This window comes from Crocuta crocuta, unplaced genomic scaffold (genome assembly GCF_008692635.1).
Source record: "Crocuta crocuta isolate KB4526 unplaced genomic scaffold, BGI_CrCroc_1.0 scaffold10, whole genome shotgun sequence".
Classification (NCBI taxonomy): domain Eukaryota; kingdom Metazoa; phylum Chordata; class Mammalia; order Carnivora; family Hyaenidae; genus Crocuta; species Crocuta crocuta.
In genome coordinates this window covers 3,154,176-3,169,921 of record NW_027527551.1, presented here as the reverse complement: position 1 = coordinate 3,169,921, position 15,746 = coordinate 3,154,176, and the positions used below count along the sequence as shown (strand labels likewise).

Below are 15,746 nucleotides of genomic sequence, written 5' to 3'. Positions count from 1 at the left end.
ACCAAAATAGTCACCATCACCACCAGCACCACCAGCACCACCAGCACCACCACCCTATTTACTGATTAAGAGCAAAAGGGCTGTCCCATGACCTTAAAAGGAAATGAACAAAAATGGACTTAAATTTTCAGTCCTATTATATAAAACCCTTCAATGTTTCCTTTTTTTTTTTTTTAAGTTTATTTATTTATTTATTTTGAGAGAGAGAGGGAGAGAGAGAGAGGGAGGGAGGGAGACAGAAAATCCCAAGCAGGCTCCACACGGTCAGTGCAGAGGCCGACACTAGGCTAGAACTCACGAACCATGAGATCTGAGATCATGAGAACCTGAGCCAAAATCAAGAATTGGATACGTCACCAACTGAGCCACCCAGGCACCCCTCAATGTTTCCTTTAACAAAAAAGCCCAAATCTGTATTCTGGATATCTCTGCTCTCCTGGCTAACTCCTCCTAACCCCTCACCTCCAAGTTCACGTGCCATGCCCTCAGAGGCCCTTCCCTGTCTACCCAGTCCAAGCTCTCATGCCTTGCCCTCATCGTCCTTCCCATGGAAAGCTTCATTGTCGTTTCCTGGACTGCACACCTCACAACATGCAATTTGGCACGCATTCATACGAGCACTTACCGTTTGCCTCCTCACTAGACCACGTACTTTGCACAGACAAGGTTCGCACACTGTGGCATGTCCAATACCTAGTATGATGCCTGGTCATACGAAAGTGCTAGATAAATATTTTTTTTAAGAAATGAACAGTGAATAAATTGCTAAATGCCAAAAACAAGACTTTAGATTTTCTTTGAACATATTGTATACCACGCCAAGTATCTTGGAATATTACTATTTCCAGAGCAAATATGCACACAAATAGAGATCACACAACAGTAGCACATATTTACCGTCCTCATCTGACTTTGCTTGGACAGTGGCATGTGTGGAAGACTAAGGGCCCCATTTTCCTGCAGCCACTACCATCAACAAAGGGGTACATCCTGATGCGCCCCCAGGCTGCAGGGCAGAAGGAAGAAACAGCACGGAATATGAGCACTTGGCCTCTTGACCAACCACGGTAACCAAAGCTACCCTTTGAGATCTCCTGTTTACAACTCCAATCAAAGACGACCCTTTCGTTACCAGTATTGCATAATCCGAAATTTCAGGGCAGACAGACCACTGTTGATTCAGGTCAAACAGCTTTCATCAAGTATACCACAGACCCGGGCATTCTGACAGGAGATGGGGTGAGCAAGAAAGAAGAAACAACAATCCAGCAGGGTCTGGGAAGGGCCCAGAGGCCAGGCCTCACCAGGAGGGGTGCTGACAGGTACTGGAGAAAGGAAATCCAGGGTGAGGTCAACACATAACTGGAAAAGCTAAGTGCGCCAACAGCCACGACAAGAGTAAGGACAGTCTAAAGGGCCAGCTGACCAGGAGTGAGAGTTTGAGAGGGAACAGAGGGAACAGAGGAATTTGTGAGCAAGGTGCTAGGCTCAGGTGGGATGGAATGCTGTGCGTGAGGCCCTCATTGTACGGATATAAGGATGAGTAATGTGCATAAGGGAAAGGCTACCCTAATCTTTAATTATGTCTCCATTTTTGTTTTTCTTTTTTAAGCCACAATCATTTGTTGTTTATAACCAAAGTATCCTGCCTGATTCAGCATGGCTCCTGCCTGTAGACAACTCATTCGTTTTATAGATGAGGAAACAGAGGCCCTGAGATATAGGATTTTCCCAGGTTACAAGATGGAAGACTTCCTCCTCTACTACTAGTAATATGAAGACCATAAACACAGATTGATTTTCGAATTTAAATAACTTTAGGTAAAATTCAGTTATAAAAAGTAAAAACCTTTATGAAAAGTTAAAACTGGAGCACACAGAGGTAGGTAATCAGTTAGGGAAAAGTCAGTGATCTTCTGATAGTGGAAGATCTATTTCATATTCCAGCTGTATTTCATATTCTATCATAACATGAAGCCTGAGCAATCAAAGATTTCTTAACATTTTTTTAAATATCCAAAGCCATGGTATCAATATAAAATTGAAGATTGAGGAAAATAAAGTTACCGAGCTAGACGTAGGAAAGACGAATGTCAACACACAGACAAATAAATGGAAGGACCAGGCCCATAATATCAGAACTTTTTTGGCTTAAAAACTTTTGTTCTTATCAGTCTCTTAGGGTTTGCCTCTCTGCCTGTTTTTATCTTATTTTCCTCTCAAACACAGAGAACAAACTGAAGTTTGCTGGAGGGGAAGTTAGTGGGGAGATGGGCTAAACGGGCGATGGGCATTAAGGAGGGCGCCTGTGATGAGCACTAGGTGCTGGAGGTAAATGATGAATCACTGAATCTACTCCTGACACCAATACTACTACTCTGTACATTAACTCACTTGAATTTCAACAAATGAGTTAGGAAAAAAACTTTCGTCTTAGTATCCTCCAAATATTTTTGGACTATAAAATACTTCTACTTCCTTAGCCCTCCAAGATTCTATTATTTCACTTCCTCCTTTTCTCAGCATCTTTGTAAATCTGACTTCTTTTGTTTTCCTTATCAAGTGTCCTTCCCTTCGTAAAACCTACTTTACTTCCCCTTCTCTGGCCAAAAGTTTGGCTGCCACATAGTTATCTTTCCTGTTTTCCTTGTTGTTTCCTATTTTCTGATCTAGCCATTCCCTCATTAATACAAGATAATCCTAACTGGTACATTCTAGCAAGTTTTTCCATGCCACTGCTTCAGAAACAGCAACAGGAGGTTTTTAAATAAAAACATTAAGAAAGGGTCATCTGTTTCTAAGACTGACTATCAATACCACACGTGCTTCCATGAAGCTATTCAATTTTCTCTGAACTACGGGTTTTCAGTAAAAATGGCAATCAAGTCTTATTTCTTCCAGATGGTCCAAACCCATTATGATAAACATGTATAGCCAATGCGCCATATGGAAATTTCAGGTAAATCTAATTTTTCTAGTAAAAGAAATTACATTACACCTTAAATAATTTAATTAAAAGAAAAAAAACTGTCCTATCTCAATAGGTAGACTATATCAACCAGAATGGAAACTCAGGTGTCTCCCCATTTATACCTCAGAAAATAAAATAGTCATTAGAAATTAACATTTTATAGACTTCAAAGCTATGAGAGGAGATATAGTAAACTTCCTATGGCACTTAGCTCTGTTTACTTCCAATCTTTCTAATAATGACCCAAATTCCATGTACATGTACACTGTGTATAGCTACTGCTCAATAAATAGAAGGAAAATGACAAATCTTAGTGAGGTTTCCACCAAGACTTAACACAAAAACTAAGATAAGGAACACCATTTATCTTTCAATACAACTGTTCTAAAGTGACGTACGTTGGTTCCACTACATGCCGAGCAGTGGTCCGTCAGAGGGTAGCGGGATGGGAGGGTCTGCCCACCCAACCACTCAGGGGACACGAGCGATGTTTGGAGACCTGTTTGGCTGTCCTAATAGGATGGGAGTGGGGAGGATGTGCTACTGGCATCCGGTGGGTCAAAGCCAGGGATGCGGCCACATATACAATACACAGAGCAGCCCTTAACCGCCAAGAATTATTTGGCCCAAATGATTGAGAAACTGTCCCACAGGGAAAACAGACCGAAAGAAAAGAGCAGCAAAGACCAGGAGTACCCCAAGTCACCGTCCGCCAAGGCCTTCCCCCTCTGTAGGGGCCACCTACCTTGGACGCCTGTGGTGTGGATATCACGTGGACCGTGCTGGGTTTGACTCCATTAGCCTTCGGCCGCTTATAGAGAGCAAATCTGCTTTTCCTCCGGCCTCGGTCTCCATTAGGTAAAGCACCATTGTACCTATAAACAAAGATGAAAGAGCTCATTTACTTGTAGATTTTTTCAAGTTTTAAGAATAAAGGATAGAATAAAGGAAGCGACAGGGATGGTCATAAAAAAAACTGCCCACTAAATGCCCCACAGAAGAACGGGCTATAAAATAGACTTCAGCTGTAATGAAATTCAAATCACTTCCAGAAACTTAATTTAAGGGCGATGTACAAAGTAATTATAGGTTTCGTATTCTATAAAGTCAGACTCTTCAAATCTTTTTGGAAGGAGACAGTATAAATAAGCAAATGAGAATTCTGCAGAGGCTGTATTAGTGCTGGCTCAATTTAGCAAGTGCGGTTCTAATGGACCCCAGAGAAACACTCAAGAAATATTTTTAAATGAACTAGTTAGAAAATAGCATACTAATTAAACCTCATCTCTCACTCCCAAATCATGTTAATGTCTTTAGGATCTTTATTTGTAAGAAGACCAAATTTAGGTACTTGCAGTCTTAAAAGTTCTGAATTCTCTACATTCATTCCCATTGCTATTTGAACCCTATAGTGTCAGGTGAGCAAAAATACTTGTGAAAATTAAACATAAAATGGGATTTCACAAGAGCGTGGCCCATAAAGAGGCCCAGAAATAAAAAAAGAGGAGTTTTAGTCCAAACTGTCAAATAACTTAAAAAGTCATCTGGAAAACAATGTCCTTAATGTAGAGCTCTTCCCACATTAACACCTGAAGTGAATACCAGCAATTAAAAGATATGCTGGGGCGGGGGGTGGGAGGAGGCACCTAGGTGGTTCAGTCGGTTAAGCTTCTGACTCTTGGTTTCTGTTCAGGTCAAAATCTTGTGGTCTGTGGGACAGAGCCCCGCGTAGGGCTCCATGCTCACAGCACAGAGCTTGCTTGGGATTCTCGCTCCTGCCTCCCTGACTCACACTGTCTCTCTCTCTCTCAAAATAAACAAACTTTAAAAAAAAACAAAAAAGAAAGAAAAGAAATGCAGGATTGGAGTTAGTGTTTCCGTTTTCAATTGTAGTTCTAACTCGATTAATGGGTCCCTGTAGGTTCTGACCAAGGTCTCATGTTGCCACACTGACATGACTATTCTCCGTCTCCTTCTTTGGAGAAGTTCCTTTAAAGAAGAGAATAGAAAGAAGGATAGGGAATCTTTAAAATTTTACATAAATGAAATAGCTCCTTCAGAACACCAAAGTTGGGGACAGCACATCTGGCGACTTGTTCCTCTCCTGAAAGTCCTACGGTTGCCTCTGCTGAGCCCCTCACAGAAGTACGCCAAGGCAAAGGGACACCAGGCTCACAAACACTAAAAGTTGGAACAAAAGGGCTTTTTGTTTTACAATTTGGTAGCTACAGTTTGACGATGGACTTAAATTATCACTCAAAGTTATTCCTGCTGTGTTTTTAATCTGCTCCAATTTCCATCACAAAGGAACATCCACTACATAAAAGTGTCTCCAGAATAGAGATGATTTATTTCAAGTCGCCTTTTTCTGAGGCAAGATCAAAACATACATTGTTTTCTTACCCGTATCTGTGATGGTTACTATAATGAATGTACCCATGAGAAAACCACGATTATAAACCCACTTTGATTTAACGTATTTCCAGATCGCTTACATCAAGATGAAGATTTTGCAGTAAGAGAAATATGTGTAAATCAGTTAAACCTAGGACTCTCAACAATTTAGAGGGACATGTTCACCACTGAAGCCTTGAGGCAAATGGTACAAGGTCTGGAAGGGTTTCCTGTGCCCCTCGTGTCTCCCCTGCTCTCTGCCGCATCTTCTAAGTGTATACTAACCTTGCAAGAGCGGGTCAGATGCTTTTCCGGGGTCCGCCCACAACTACACTCCCTCCTCAGGAATCCATCCCTGAACTCCCTCAGATGAGCCCCAGCACCACGCGTGAGGGAAACGGCCGGGCAGCACCCTCCCCGCCACACTGTGGCTGAACGGCTGGAGGCGGACGCTGGCCGGCACTGGCCAGTGGCGTGCTCGTCCCAGGCAGCACCACAGTGGGACCGAGACACACCCTGCCAGCGTCTGTGGATGGCCAGAGCTGCAAAACAGAAGTGCACCGACTGTGGGGATGTCACAACGTGTTACATGACGAAGCAGCAGAGAAGCGAGGGACGAAGCAGATGAACAGAGACAAGCAGCAACAAGAGACAGAGAGAGGATCCTTAGGGCTTCTAGTGACCCAGATGTACACTGATCCTTGTTCATGAAATCCTCTCTAGTTTCAGCTAACTCAAGTTGGTTCCTACTACCTACGGCCCCAGAGTCCCATCTACCATAAAGGGGAGGATAAACCCACAAAACCCAGAAGTGTCACCTTCCCACAGAAACATGTATCTTGCCCGAGCATAGATGCCTGCAGGGTAAGTGAATTGTATGCCAGCCTATACACAGATTGCCTATGTACTCAACCCGTCTACACAATGCTCAGTAAAAAATTCTATTGAAATAATTAAGGTATCAGTGGAAAAGCCAGTGTCCCAATGAGACAAGTTTCTAATTAGGTTAAGTGGCATGGCATTATGAATGTGGAATGAATGGCCAAGTACTAGAGTTACAGCGAGGAGTATCAGCTTCCCTGTCTTCAGATCCCTCCACTTAAATGCAAAGAAAGGCATAAAAACAAGTGTGATAAGACACATCAGCAACAGGACGCACTAGGGCCCAAAGCACATGGGAAGAGGCATGAGGGAAAGCTGCACGGAGAATACGATGCTTGAATGGTCTCTTTTTGTCTGTCAAGTTTATTCATTCATTTTGAGAGACAAAGAGAGCCTGAGTGGGAAGAGGGGCGGGGGAAGAGAGAGAGGGAGAGAGAGAATCCCAAGCAGGCTTCACAGTGTCGGCACAGAGCCTAATGTGGGGCTTGTACCCACAAGCCGTGAGATCATGACCTGAGCTGAAACCAAGGGTCGGACACTTAACTGACTGAGCCATGCAGGCGCCCCAATGCTTGAATGGCCTGAAATGTGAACAAGGCTAAATGGGGAAGGTGGGGCAACACTATATTCAAAGGCAAGGAGTACAGGCAGTTCAGTACTCTGACAGCAGAGTTCAAGGGAAGAGAGGTCGTGGGCCAGGGTCCAGGTTACCACAACAGCCTGGTACTCCATAAGTGGTATGGCTTTTTACCTGAAGGGAGTGGGGAGCTGGTAAGGTTAAGTAAAGGGCTAACACGATTGGGTACAAAGCAATCACTAGGGCAGCACAGCGCAGGAGGGACAGCCAGACTGGAGTCAAGATGACCAGACGGCAGAAGCAGCCTATCCGTATGGGAGGTGGAGTGGGTCACATAGTGGCCCCCAAGTAGATGGGACCATGTCCCAGAACGTTTGGAAAAAGGGTCTTTGCAGATGTAGTTAAAGCTCTGGAGGTGAAATCATCCCAGGTCACTGGAGGGCCCTAAACCCATGAGCAAGCGTTNCCAGGGGAACACAAAGGCAGAGACTGGGGTTAGACCCTCTCCAACCAACGAATGCCTGGAGTCACCAGGAAGTGGGAAGAGGCAAGGAAAGACCCTGCCCCCCCATCCCCACCCACCGGGCTCCCAGAGGCAGCACGGCCTTGCCCGCACCATGGCTCCAGACTTGAGGCCTCCAGCCAGAACCGGGAGAATAAATTCTGTCCCCTTCAGCCACCAAGTTGGTGAGACTTTGTCCTGATAGCTTCAGGAACCTTTAACGGTCTGAACCCAAGCAGCAAGGAAAGGAGTTGGAGGATTAGACAAAACCTGCAGAGAGTTGTTTGCAGTGTTAGATGAGCATCAGAATCACCAGGGAAGCTTGACAGAACTATGTATACCTAGGTCCCAAGGGATCAGGTACAGGGCTCCAGGTGTGCCCACTGTCAAAGGTGCACAGGGGACGTGCACTTGCAGCCACTGCCGAGCTCCTTGGTTCTGAAGACAAGTATTGATGGTATTTGGAGACCCGTTTGGCTGCACAGAGTGAGGGACAGAGAAAGGTAATGGCATACAGGCCTCTGGCCTAGGCCGGGGTGGGGTGGGAGGCCGGGTGGCATTATTAGGAAGACAAATGGGAATTACAGGGATATCCAGGGAACGACATGCAGGAGGCAAGAGGAGTTACAGACGTGGGTGCTTTCACAGTACAAGTGTGGCAGTTAGAGTCATGAGTGTAAATGGGATTGTGCAAGAAAAAAATGCAGAAGAAAGAAGTGAAGGACAGGAAGGCAAGGACAGAGCCTAGAAAATGCGTCCCTTTAGAGAAATAACCCCTCCTACTATAGTCACAGGCAGAAGGAACAGGAGAAAGTTATGGAACTAAAGACAAGAGAATTAACAGTGGTTAATGAGTTAAAAGGCCACTTCATAGAACAGAAATGCACTACCATGATCTAGAAGAGACCAGGTCATTGGTGACCTCCTCCATCTTCAGAGCGAACAAGTACACAAGCCAGCCCTAGACCCTGGGTCTCCCTCGGAGCCTCCCCTCCCATACCTTCTCCTCACAGCCAGGAATCTCAGAAGAGAGCTCCTCACCCACTGTCTTGTTTCCAGTCCTCACGGGCTGTTCAATCCACTACCATTTGATCTTTGCCCCAAATCTGAAAGTGCGTTTGGGGAGTACCTGGGTGGCTCAGTCAGTCAGTGCCCGACTCTCGGTTTCAACTCAGGTCATCATCTCACAGTTCATGGGTTTGAGCCCTGCATCAGGCTCTGTGCTTAGTGTGGAGCCTGCCTGAGATTCTCGGTCTTCCTCTCTCTCTGCTCCTTCCCCCATGCTCTTGCACGCATACTCACTCACTCTCTCTTCAAATAAACAAACATTAAAAAAAAAAGTACATTTGGTCATGTGTCATGCCACCACCCTGTCCAACCCCCACCCCCACTCTGAAAGTCCCCCACTAGCTCTTGTATCAGAGTGGCAAATCAGAGATGAACACAGATGCCCATGACTTCTCCCAGTGAGAGGTGAGTCTAGCCCCCTCTCCCTACACCCATGCTGGTATGGGACTCGCTTGCCAACAGGATGTGGAGGAAGTGATGTTCTGGGATTTCCCAGGCCAGGTCTGAAAACGCCTCGCAGCTTCTGCCTGGTCTTTCGTGAGCCTTGAGCTGCCACGGAAGAGCCCTGGGACTACCATGCCGGGGAGGCCACACGCAGGTGCTCCAGTCAGCAGTCTCGGCAGAGCCCAGCCTTCCAGCCCCCAGATAAGGAACCCGTCACGGGTATGAAGTAGTCTTGGACCTTCCAGGCCAGCCCATCCCTCAGCTGACGATCACCGAGTGGTACCACATGGGGCAGAGGAACTGCCCAGCTGAGCACTGCCAAATTCCTGACCCTCCAGATGTTGCGATAAATAAGCTGGTTGCTGCATCAAGCCAGTAACTGGGGGGTAGTTGGTTACACTAGAACAAGCTCCAATACTCCCTTCTCCCTCATCACAGCCCTCCTTTGTCCCCTGACCTGTCGGACGTGGTCCCCTCCTCTTGAACACCATCACAGAATCTTCCCCTCCCACTTCCTGCCTCCCCATCCAGCCCAGCTAACCCCGGGGAACGCCAAGTCCATCCTCACCACCTGGCACAGTGCACGGGGCTCACAGGCACTGAAACCTGCCCAGGGTGACTATGTGACAAGATAGGACCATCTTCCGTTTAATGGAGTAGAGCTCAATGACGTGACTCTGCCTATAAAGGCAAAAGGCTCCTTTCCAAGAGAGAAGGGCAGAACATTCCCTGGCCTGAAAGCCCGTCAGCCAGTCAATTTGTAGAAATAGTATTTCCAAGTACGGCTGACACACCTGTTTTAGCTGAATAGGATTTAAAAAAAATTTTTTTTAAATGTTTATTTTTGAGAGAGAGAGGGAGGGAGGGAGAGGGAGAGGCAGAGAGAGATGGAGACAGAATTCAAAGCAGGCTCCAGGCTCTGAGTTGTCAGCACACAGCCTGATGCAGGGCTTGAACTCACAAACCGTGAGATGACCTGAGCTGAAGTCAGACACTTAACTGACTGAGCTACCCAGGCACCCATGAACAGGGGTATTTTGATTCAAATCCACAAGCTGCTTTTCAAGTTTCCCACTAAAAAAAAAATTCTGGTGACTTTAAAAGCATCTGCTTATTTAGTAAGTGATGAAAATTTAACTCTTCACATATGCAGAGCAAATAGTTGGTCTTAACAGTAAAAGTATGTGGATGCTGTGAAGGACAATGAAAACCCTGTTTAAGAAGCCTCATATACCGAGGGTTTTCCCTGCATGAAGATTCAGAGTGCCTATGTTTTCAGCAGTAAGTGCACAGCACATGCTACGTTCCCAGAAACGCAGTGAGGGAGGTGTTATTACTCCCAGTGGACAGGATGGTTGGAACACACACAAATTTGCACAGCAAGGGAAGGGCAGGCAGAACCAGAATCCACACCTGCTTCTGTCTGACTCCAAGCGCCATTCCTTCCAGTAGATACTGACAATTTTTAAATATGAGTCATTTCTTGGCATACAACACAACGATAGAGTCTTAAGATGCCTGCCACCTAAAAATGCATTTGTCAAAAAGAAGTTTCTACAGGAAACGGTGGGAGACGTGTACTAGGAGCTACTGGTTACATTTGGGAGGCATCGCATTTGATCTCAACCAGCCTGAGCACAGAGCAGCATCCACATGGAAGTGGGGAAGAGGATGTGGGGTACACAAGTGGAGGCATCATCAGCATCACAGAACCACATTCCAGGAGCAGCTCAGCTTCCCACTGCAGCCTGAACATTCTGCCCTCCCTCAAAAGCAACATTTCTGTCACTTGCACAGACAGATCACAGGCGACTACTATAACCAAAGTGGACTTTACATTGCGGATGAACAGGTCAGCGACCCTACAGCTGAGAGACATGACGGCAGGGCACAGAGTCTGATAAACACTTGCAACGTGGCACCTGCCTGGACACAGCACACACTAACTCACCGTGAGCGAGAATGCACTAGTGGAACTGTAAGAAAATGCACATAAACCAATTAAGTGGCTGACACCAGCCTGACATGATCATGGCCTCCCTCAGGATTTCATCCGTCATAACACATCTGGATTTGCCGAGCCCGAATGAACTTTATATATAAAGCCCTGGGACCCAACGGTGTTGATTTCTCTGTGCCTAACAAATAGATGTTCATTTCTAAGCAGAGAACTAATTATGGCAGCCCCAGAAAAGTCTATCCCCTCTGGTGATAACCTGCCCCTTTAAAACATCAGTTCATTCAGAAAAATCTTCTTGGGCTTGCCCTTAAAATGAGAATTCTCAACGTCCTATTTCTGGTTGGAAAGGGTCTTTGCTTCAAGTAGCTACTTAAGGTCCAGTCACTAAGAAAAGAAGATGCTCACTCAAGAATGCATCCCGTGACGCGGGTGGAGTCAGCCCTCAGGGCCGGGGCAAAGGGGCTAAGGGTACAAACTAGACATCTTGCCTCTTAACAGAGTCAGGTGAGGCAGACAAGGTAATAGAATCAGAAAATAATAATGAATGCTAATGAAATTGAGTTAGAAAACAATGCAAAAAAAAATGAATCCAAACATTAACTTTTGAACCTGGACATGGCAACAGGCCTTGCCACGCCCTGCACACGGGATCCCTCATGACCTCTAACGGGTGTCTGCCACAGTTGACCTGTGTGATGGCACAGGTTAACCTTCATCTTACACCGTTTTGGATGCTTTTGAGAAGTGTCCTTTTTATCTGCATCAGCCCCCTACCTCCACATGGTACCTTAAAACTGAGGAGGGGCTCAATAAAACAGTCCCCATGTTCGCCTGGCGATAATGACAGGAGTGCAGGGACAAGAGATGGGAGTTCCAGCTGCAGCCCTTTTCCTATCCTGTGCGGTGAACTTACTGAAGATGGGCCTGTTTCTTCAGCTACAAAGAGAGCAACACAAAATTACAAATTTCAAAAAGATTCCTAAGCCTCTTCCAAGCATTTCAAGTGCGCATGGGCCCAGAAAGCATCACAGCCTACCACAATCCTGTCCTCTCGCCTAAGGAAGGTGAATGTTCCAGCCGTTACTGACATGATGGTCTTTAACAGCCGTCACGGTTCCAAAAGCCTCCCGGATCTTCACGGCAGCTGTATTTTCAGAGTTTGCCTTTTCTTATCTTGAGGTGTTTCAGCTTCCCCATGCCAAAGTATTTCCCAAAGTGAAATAGTAAAAGGTATTAAAAGTTGTTTTTTTTTTTTTAATAACAGGAAATCAGTACTACCTCCACCCCAGGAGGTTTTAGGCTGTTCTTCCTGGGTAGGTAGGAAGGCAGAACATTCTATGGTTTGGATGCCGCCAGTGTGCTGGGAGAGGGGCTCAGGAGAAGCATGGGCCCAGCCTGCCTGTGCCATCACTCTTTCCTGCATCTATTCGATTCCTATCACCTCTGGAGGGTCAGCACTCCTTACCTGCTTCCTCCTCCAACCGGGTCATTCAAAAGAAACTATCCTGCAAAGCAAATCCAGTCTATCTAAAAAATAACGGTTTTTTTGTAAACCATTCCCTTATCTCATGCTTAGCCATTTCCTCCTTGGGGGTCTTTCTCCTCCCTTTTTCATCAAATTGGTACCTTTACTGAATCACACAAGTTGTAGGTTGTTGTTTTTTTTTTTTTTTTACTGTATTGAATTTTTTATTTGTTAAGCATTGCTGGAGGGCCAACAGCAGAGCATTTTTCACTGAATACTTAAAGATATGCAGAGCATCAGGACTAGGGAAAACTGTGTTACTCTTTAAACATTTAAGACTACTTCTTTTATTCCGCCATTGGCTCCAACAGTCCAAAACACCTCAATTAAATATGTATTAATCTTACTGTTTTACAGCAGAGAATTAATTGCTTATCTTAAAGGTGAAAACTAAAGTATTAATCTTCAGTAATTTGGTTCCTAACAGAGAAAAGATCAAAAGGAGGAAAAAAAAAAAAAGTGTGGTCAAAAATGGATTTGATAGCGTACAAGATTTGTACCATTCAAGAACCAGGTAACGATTTATCTTATTCTTGAATGAGTACCATCTTACACTCCACACCTCTTTACATATTTCACCATTTTGAAAAACCTTAAATCCCAAATGTTCCTTCTTTATCACTTTACCAGTTACTTATTTTAGCCTCTCATCACGTAAATTAAGGTGATCAGGAGTATAAATTGTATGTGGGAGACTGAAATATTGGTCCCTGTTCTTCACTCCTCCCTGAAGACATGCACTTAGCCATGACTTTATAGCTCCAGTTAATTTCCTTGCCCTGGACTTTAGGTTGGACCACGTGACTTGCTCTGGCCATTGGGATGTTAACAAATGTGATGCAAGCAGAGGCTTGAGATGTGCTTGGAACTTGGGATTATCTTCTGGCATCTCTGTCCCAGCCAGCTTGCCAAGGAAAAGGAGACACACCTGGAAGAGAGAGTCCAAACCACATATATGCAGCATGAAGCAAAGCCATTCCACCACTGCCTTTACCAACCCACGGATTCATGAGGATAAATGATTATGGTTTTAAAAGTCGCAGATCTGGGGAATGATTTGTTACGCAGCATTATAAGGCAAAAAAATGAAATGATGTTTGGAATTTCAAAAGCAAATTAACTTAAGTAGCTTCCTCAGTATGGAAAGACTTTGGGCTAAGGACACATAAAACATCAAATATATACCCAACATTTTATATATAAAGACTCTCTCATTCTGAAGATTAGAATTCCAATGTGTCCCTTTTTAAATTAAGAAAAATGGATTTAAAAAAAAGTATACTTTTTAATGAGGGGAATGAACTATCAAACTGTAGATCTTCTTTTCAATAAATTATGTCAATCAAAAGCTGTGGTCCCTCAAGTCAGCTACATGTGTAAATAAGATCTTAGTCTCTAAAATTCAAATTTAGACATGAAAGAATCAGGATAAAATTACTATCTGGCAAAGTACTGATTGTTTTAAATCTGTTTATATACAACTTCCACCATAGTAAGGGCTCTCTAAAACGTGAACATCTCAAATGCTGCCTAAAAAGAGAGCATCTTAAACTAGCATTGGGCCCATCATCTAACATGGACTAAAGCCATGGGCATTTCAACCAAAGAACCTGATGTACAAAGAGTTTATAACTGGTCCAAAGAATTAAGGCCAGAAACTGAAACTAGCATTGGAATCTTTTCTGTATGATAAATACAGATGAACAAGTTATAACTATTCTTAACTGAAATATTTCCCATCTCTTTTCCTTAAAATTTTGTGAAGAATGACACTAATATATCCTTTACAAATGTATCCTAATGCTTACTTTAAACCTTTAGCAAATGCACCTGGTATTTAGAAATTCCTAGAAATATAGACATGTCCGAGCAAGCAAACCCAACTTTGAAACCTTGCTGGGCAATGCCTTGATGAATTAAGAGATACATAATTGATATTGTGCGTAACAACTAAGTTCAAGAGGATTATACAATATATTCACTTGAATCAATTACCCTTGGCAGAATGAGGAGAGGGAACTGTTTACACCAAATATAAATAAATGGGCTACAAAGCATAAACCCATTGGTGGTTCTACATCATGCATATTGAGGCTACATGGATGCAAACACTTTCACATAGCTTTTTTTCAAGATTCTTTTATTTCTAGAACACTTACATATAATAGTTGAAATGCAAGATTGGAAAATAGTAGTATATAAAATCAAGTTTATTTCAAGAAATGAAAGCATTCTCTAAAAATCACACTTTAGAAAAGCAGTAGTAGGCAAATCAGGTCAATTACACAAAAGGACTTCTGAGCAACCAACCTTCAGTGCTATAGAAGCAGATGATCTAGAAGTTAATTTTTGGTTTGGCATATTGGCCCGTCAACTGCAAAAGAAAAAACTCCTTCACATTCCCCATGAAAATACATTAACTTGTCAATTACACAAATACGTTATAATTTAAGTGGATACTAGGAGTCAGTCAACACTCATGTACACAATCTGAATACAGGGAGCATCTTATCAAGAACTCAGAAATCAGAACGTAGGGGCGCCTGGGTGGCTTAGTCAGTTAAGCGTCCGACTTTTGCTTGGGTCATGATCTCGCGGTTTGTGGGTTCGAGCCCCGCATCGGGCTCTGTGCTGACTGCCAGCTCAGAGCCTGGAGCCTGTTTCAGAGTCTGTGACTCCCTCTCTCTCTGACCTTCCCCTGCTTACGCTGTCTCTCTCTCTCCTAGAAATAAATAAAACGTTAAAAAAAAAATTAAAAAAAAAAAAAAGAAATCAGAACGTAAAAGGTTTCCTTCCCATATCTCGCAACTTACAAATTCTTAAAATCTAATATTTCTTAGGAAATTTCTAGCCATATTAGAGAGGCAAAGTTTGAGAGCTACAAGTGACGTCAGCTATATCCTGACTCACTGTAAAGATCTGCATTATCCACTGCAGCCATTAGGCACATGTAGCTAATTATATTTTAACAGAACCTAAAAATGCAGTTCTTCACACTAGCCACATTTCAAGTGCTCAACAGCTGGATGTGGCCAGTGGCTACCCTACTGGACAGAAGGGCTGTTGGACCTTTCCATCATCATAGAAAGTTCGATTGGACACTGCGGAAATAGATGTTCGAGTCAAATCGAGAAACTTTGAGGCACCTAGCCATGTTGGTAGTAGGTTCCTGAATCTTTGTTCAAATTTTGCCCTAAGGATTTCTAGATTTTAAGTTTTGGACACTGTTTCCAGAAGAGCTCTGCACAACAGAGCCAGGGTCTAGAAGACATTCTCAAACTCTATCTTTCTGCTTGAAAAAGAGGTTTTTCTATCTGGTAATTAAGAAAATGTTCTACTGCCTTTGAGAGAAAGGAAAGTTTCTGGCATCAAAAAGTGTATTTTGCTTGAGGCCTAAGCATTTTCTCTAGGGACGCATTTTGG

At 43.9% G+C, this 15,746-nt stretch overlaps 1 protein-coding gene across 1 annotated transcript in view; it reads right to left on the bottom strand.

Moving 5' to 3' along the window:
- PELI2 (pellino E3 ubiquitin protein ligase family member 2) overlaps window positions 1–15,264 on the bottom strand; it is a 141,112-nt gene extending 125,848 nt beyond the window's left edge. The window contains exons 1-6 of the mRNA XM_077769095.1: window positions 15,234–15,264; window positions 11,586–11,734; window positions 7,668–7,803; window positions 5,651–5,907; window positions 4,872–4,960; window positions 3,717–3,846 (exon numbers count right to left, since the gene is read on the bottom strand). Coding sequence (XP_077625221.1) covers window positions 3,717–3,846; window positions 4,872–4,960; window positions 5,651–5,907; window positions 7,668–7,803; window positions 11,586–11,734; window positions 15,234–15,264 — 792 coding nt within the window. The remainder of the gene's footprint in view (window positions 1–3,716; window positions 3,847–4,871; window positions 4,961–5,650; window positions 5,908–7,667; window positions 7,804–11,585; window positions 11,735–15,233) is intronic.
- Between the last annotated feature and the right edge of the window lie 482 nt (window positions 15,265–15,746).